General features: G+C 33.1%; 1 protein-coding gene across 2 annotated transcripts; it reads right to left on the minus strand.

The window, feature by feature from the left end:
* Nucleotides 1-4033: 4033 nt before the first annotated feature.
* LOC112733670 (receptor-like cytoplasmic kinase 176) lies at nucleotides 4034-6000 on the minus strand. Of its 2 annotated transcripts, none has more exons than XM_025782710.3 (6): nucleotides 5743-6000; nucleotides 5370-5668; nucleotides 5150-5285; nucleotides 4923-5065; nucleotides 4704-4827; nucleotides 4034-4612 (listed from the first exon to the last, which is right to left on the minus strand). In XM_025782710.3, the coding sequence occupies exons 1-6, from the start codon at nucleotides 5792-5794 to the stop codon at nucleotides 4125-4127; spliced, it is 1242 nt and encodes a 413-aa protein (XP_025638495.1). In that variant the 5' UTR covers nucleotides 5795-6000; the 3' UTR covers nucleotides 4034-4124. The 2 variants fall into 2 exon arrangements, with proteins under 2 accessions (XP_025638495.1, XP_029147562.1); XM_029291729.2 differs by having other exon boundaries at nucleotides 5370-5665; nucleotides 5743-5922.

Consider the following 6000-nt stretch of genomic DNA (forward strand, 5'->3'; position numbering starts at 1 on the left):
ACCATATATATACAGGTCTGGTGCTCACTAATTCGAACCAGCCTAGTTCGAAATATAGTTTGTGTAATTCGAACCAACCTGGTTCGAATTACTTTGGGAAGCTTCTCCTTGTATAATTCGAGCTTACCTAGTTCGATTTATGTGTGTTTTTAGTTCGAACCATCTTGGTTCGAATTAGTGTGAATTTTTCCTAAGCAATTCGAGCTGACTCAGTTCGAATTATATGTTATTGTAGTTCGAACCATGCTGGTTCGAATTATATAGTAATGTGCTTTGACTCATTCGTGAAGCAATTTTCAGTTTGGCTGATTTGTGTAAATTCTTCCCCCATTGGCTTATTTTGTTTTTTGCTCATAAATTAAAGGTTGGAATTGTTAATAAAGTCAACAATGCTATATCGGAAGCAGCTGAATTTTGTTCAATAACCATTCAATTAGGGTGTTAGTTATGTAGGCCAGAACCTTGTATAGTAACCATTTGAAGAGCTTACACATGCTATGATATTCACATAGGTTAGCATTTGGTAGAGAGAGAAAGACGGAAAGACTGAGACTGAGAGACAAAGACTAAAAAATAGAGATTAACATAAATTTCAATATTCTGTTTGGTGTAAAATGGGAGACAGAAATTGAAACAAGAATAAAATTCTAATTTAATTTACACAAAGGGTAAAATTAAAATTAATTAATTGAAATGAGGGTATTTTAGGTATAAAATGTTATTAAAGTTTCGGTCTCCATCTCTAAAAATTTTAGTCCCCTGTATCCCTACTTTTTGGAAGTACTGAAATACTGAAATTTTGGAGACAGAGACAGAAATTTTAATATCAGTATCTAAACTAACAAACATAATACTGAGTCTCAATCTTTCAGTCTCTGTCTCATTACCTCAAAACAAACGCTACTATAGTTACGAAAGATTGAGGTTTATTTCTTACATATTTAACTTTAGGTCTTTCTCACATTTAACAATGTCCTAAAAAAACTCAAAAATTAGCCTCAAATTTGTGCATCTTGCCGAAATACGAGGCATTGGGTGTAAAGTCGTCTATTACTATTTTTTATGATCAATATAACATTTATATTAAATTTAGATGGGGTAATTAAAAGAGAGAAAGTAATTTTAAAGAGTATAACATTTTTAATAGTAAAATAATATTTTTTTTTAAATAAAATTCAACACAACAAGGTGGAGTGTCTATAAAGTCCAGAACTACAATACAAACATTAAAAAAGAAATCTTAGTTATCTCCAGTAATGCCATTAATAACTAAACAGAATAAAATCAACCCACTCTTTGTAGCTTCTAATTGATTTGGTAATAACTTTCGCAATGCCTGCTTCTTGATTTCTGAAAATTCTGACATTCCTTTCCAGCCACGTATTTCAAATGATAGCAAAAAAGTCAATCAGCCACCTGTTACGTTCATCTTTTTTTATAGGAACTCTTATCCAACTCTCAAAGTATTGCTTAATTGTTCTTGGAATAGACCAAAGTGTATTATAGGCGTATAACCAAGCACACCACACCTGCCACGTGAACTCACAACCAATGAATAAGTGAAAATCATTCTCAGTTTCTTTTTTACATAAAACACAAAATATATCCCTGTGATCAATAATGCCCAATCTAGTCAACCTTTCTTTAATATTGACCCTACCAACTAACACAAACCAGGCGAATAGCTTAACTCTTGGTGGTACTAGTTCTCTCCATATAGATCTAGTGAAACTATAACTCGTAATGTCTTCTGAGAGAGTCTCAGCCTGCAAAATCTGCACAAATGAGTTAGTAGAATAAATTTTTGATCTATCAAATTTTCATACTATTCTGTCCTCCCTCTCACTTGTTAACCTGACAGATTGTAGAACCCCATGAAGTTGGTTAACTAATTCTAACTTCCATTGGAATAGTACCCTTCTCCAATGAAAGTTCCATATCCACTCTAACCCGTCTCAGAACTCACAATCTCCTAATACAGATCCGACTTGGTTTGAAACCGAAAAAAGCCTTAGAAATACATCTTGCAACACACCACATGGTAGCCAATTATCTTCCCAGAATCGAATTCTTCTACCATCTCCTAATTCTAATGATAATCCTCTGACCATCTTATCTCTCACCCGCTGTTCTCTTATCTGCAACTGATAAATGTCCCTTTACGGACCACTTTTTTTAGGAACCGACTGACAAGAGAGAAGGACATTTGGATTCAAGTTAATGCAAGAGCACACAATTTTCTTCCATAATGGGCAATCTTCCTTTGAAAACCGTCACCACCACTTGAATAATAATAATGTATTCCGGAACACTGCATCGCCCACGCTTAAATTCCCGAAGCATTTTGGAGCTTGCACAATTTTCCACTTTACCAAAGGTACCCATCCCTTCCGTCCTCATTACTCCACAAAAACTTCCTCTGCAAACATATCAACTTATTTGCTACTGTTCTGGATATTTTATATAAGCTAAGGTAGTAAATCGGCAGACTATTAAGCACAAATTTAATGAGTTCCAGTTTATCAACTTTATTAATCGTTTTGACTTTCTACAAATTGAGTTTTTCTTCTACTTTGTCTATAATAGCAAAATAATGTATTTTGAATTTTTTTATAGGAAAGAAATTTCAAATTTGAAGGAATTTCAATGAGAAATTTTGTCTATTAAAAAAATTAATTATATCCAAAAAAGGAGAAATTTTAATTTTTTTTTCTCTACCTCACTTCCAAATGCATTTATATGTATCAGTTAATATTTTAGACTAATAAATAATAAAATCAATTACATATTTACGAATAAAGACAATTTAATTATCTTTTCTAAACGAAGAATTTTAAAAATAAAAATAATATAATTCTCTCAACCAAACAAAAAGTTTTGAAATTGAAAAAAAAGTTAACTATAACATTTAGATTTTGTTATATCTGAAATACACTCAAATTTTAAAATATTTCATCTAAACACATTCAAATTAAACACACACCCTTAAAGGTCTTAGCTCAATAACACCGGTTCTCTTTTAGTCTTTTTGATAATTGAAGTTGATCAATTCAAATGATAGTTACTTGTGCCCATCTTTCTATCAAATAACTTTATTAATTTATTTTTCCAAAATACCTTTCATCATGTATATATTTAAAACAATATTTTTCAATCATTTATTTAAATCCAAAATCTCTTAATTAAAGAATAAATATTTGTCATCTTAACTAATTTCACAAATATTATTATCGTACACATTTGATAAATAAAAAGATTGATTAATAGTGACGTTTAATAATAATAATTGTACATGTCTCCTTCATTTGACATCTTAACTTGGAGGTTTATCGGACATAAGCAAACAAAAGGGAGAAAACCAAAAAAGGTGGGCTTAAATTGGTTGAATAGTCAAATTTATAAATTTCATTTAGACACGGATTAGTTGAATTCTAATAAATTTGAAGACTAATTCTTATTTGCTTCACCATGCAACAGAATATTTAATTAATGTTTCTTTGGTGATGTTTATCATTTGCCTCATCCTGTTAGCTTAAATAGTTATAAGTCATTTTACCAGTGGGTTGAAGTTGAATTTAAATTTGTGAAAATCAAATAGCTATGGCCATATACATAAAATCACTATCCAAAGCTATGTTAGTTTAAGGTAATGATTTAACACTGGATTGACAATAGCGTTTTTTTAGATTATGAACGGCTGAAGCATTAATCTTAAACGTGGCATAATTTAATTTGGAGTACAGAAATATGACGAGTATAAAAATCGGACCTTTTTATTTTTACTTCAAAAAAAATTAAAAAATTTGAGATACAGAAATCAAATTCTAATAATTTATGTACCTTCCACAATTTTTAAAAATACTCCAAATTATAATGTTAAAATATATCACTCATCTTATCTCCAATAAAAAAATATTAAATGTTTAAGAGTTTCAGTCATAGAAATTCAAATAATTATTAAGATCTATGTTCTGTGGTTGCTTCTAATCTTGTCAAACAAAATTTTGGAATGAAGTTGATTTGGAAAGAAATGTTGGAATGTAAGAAATAATTCATTTTTTTTCTATAACTGATAACAAGGAAACAAAATCTGTACAGCAACAATGAAAACTGATGTTTGTCTTCTAAGTGTGAAGAGGAGAAGCTGATGGTGTCTGATTATTAGAACTACCTTCTCCATTTAAAGATTCATTGTTACTTCTTCTATGTTGTTTTGAACTAACTCTACTAGATCTTGCAGTATTACCATTCGTTTTAACTGTTTGATCTGGAGATTTGTCCACTCCACTTGTTGTTGTTGTGTCTTCAGAATCCTTGAGTTGCTCCAAGGATCTTACAACCTCATCCATGGTAGGCCTGAATTTGGGTTCAGCAGAGAGGCATTTGATTGCAAGAACTGCAACTTTCATGGCTTCGCGCAAAGGATATTGACTGTCCAAACGGGAATCCATGACTTGTGAGATTTTTCTTTTGCTGACGAGCAAAGGCTTGGCCCAATCAACCAAATTATGCTCCCCTGTTGGTCTGTTCTTATCTAATGCGCGTTTCCCCGCTATGATTTCCAGCAGTACAACGCCAAAACTGTATACATCACTCTTCTTCGTTAAATGACCTGGAGAGAAGAATATAATGAAAAATTGGTCACAAGATTTGGTAACACATTATGTTATTTAACTTTGAAAACAAATATAAGATTGAAGTACCTGTGGCTATGTATTCAGGAGCTGCATAGCCAAATGTTCCCATTATCCTGGTAGAGACATGGCTCTTGTCACCTACTGGTCCATCCTTTGCCAATCCAAAATCAGAGAGTTTTGCATGATAACTCTGTCATTTAATTCACACATATTAAAGGAATTATTTCAGAAATCAAGTGTGAAATACTTGTAAGTTGTAAGGTGATCTGAATGTGATTTGCGTACCGAATCAAGCAAGATGTTAGAAGTCTTCAAGTCTCGGTATATTACATCTACTTGGTCGCTGTGAAGAAACGCAAGGCCCTTAGCTGCATCAAGAGCGATATTCATGCGTATGTTCCAAGAAAGCGGGCGAACATAAGAAGCTCCTGTGCCAGAAAAAGGTACATCAGATCTTGAGCTGTTTAAGGTGCTAATAACAAACTAGTCATAATTAAACAAACTTGACTTACTCCTAAACAAATGGTTATCTAAACTGCCTTTAGTCAAAAACTCATACACCAAAATCCGGTGATCATCTTCTAAGCTGTAACCTATGAGTTTCACAAGATTAGGATGATCCAGCTGACCCAAGTAGTTGATTTCTGTCTGTAATTATATTAGGAGGCTAATTATAATTAGTCACAAAAACATTATTAAGCTAAACAAGTTATATATTAAGATGAGACTGACCAGCCATTCAGTATGTCCCTGTGTGCTCTCTTGATTTAGCCTCTTCACCGCAATGACGAGTCCGGTGCCCGGTTTTGTGGGTTCAAGAGTGTGCTCGTCGATCCACCCCTTAAATACAGAGCCAAAGCCACCTTCACCAACCAGACTATCCGGACGAAAGTTCCTTGTGGCGGTTCTTAGTTCAATGAAGCTGAAGTTCTTTAAATTGGTGGATAGCAGAATCTCGCCCTCTGTCAGAGGAGACATAAGCATGGAACGAGATGATACCTTGCTGCTTATACCACTCAAAACCTTCTCTTCTGAAAATATGTGTATTAGCATTCAACAACACAAAGTGAATGATCGAATATGTATTATTATTGTTACCACTTACCATCGCGTGGAGGGCTCTCAGCTTTGATCCTGGCACTAAAACAGTTACCCATAATAGAAACACACCTCGCAAGCAGCACAGAACGAGAGCTTTAATTTGAAAGAGAAGAAAAGCTAATCCGCAAATGCAAGTATGAATGCTACGACTTGTTTCACATGATTATTAATTTATTACATGTCTAACCATGCCATTCTTTTATACCCAGCTGTCACACATATTAAAAAAAGAGAAAAAGAAATAGTTGGTGATGGGTTGGAT

This window comes from Arachis hypogaea, chromosome 13 (assembly GCF_003086295.3).
Source record: "Arachis hypogaea cultivar Tifrunner chromosome 13, arahy.Tifrunner.gnm2.J5K5, whole genome shotgun sequence".
In the NCBI taxonomy this organism is placed as follows: Eukaryota; Viridiplantae; Streptophyta; class Magnoliopsida; order Fabales; family Fabaceae; genus Arachis; species Arachis hypogaea.

Coding starts and splice junctions, on each gene's coding strand:
- LOC112733670 (XM_025782710.3), bottom strand. CDS start 5,794: ATGGGTAACTGTTTTAGTGCCAGGATCAAAGCTGAGAGCCCTCCACGC. Junction 5,286..5,369: donor AGGGACATACTGAATGGCTG/GTCAGTCTCATC, acceptor ATATAATTACAG/ACAGAAATCAACTACTTGGG. Junction 4,613..4,703: donor TCCTGAATACATAGCCACAG/GTACTTCAATCT, acceptor TCTTCTCTCCAG/GTCATTTAACGAAGAAGAGT.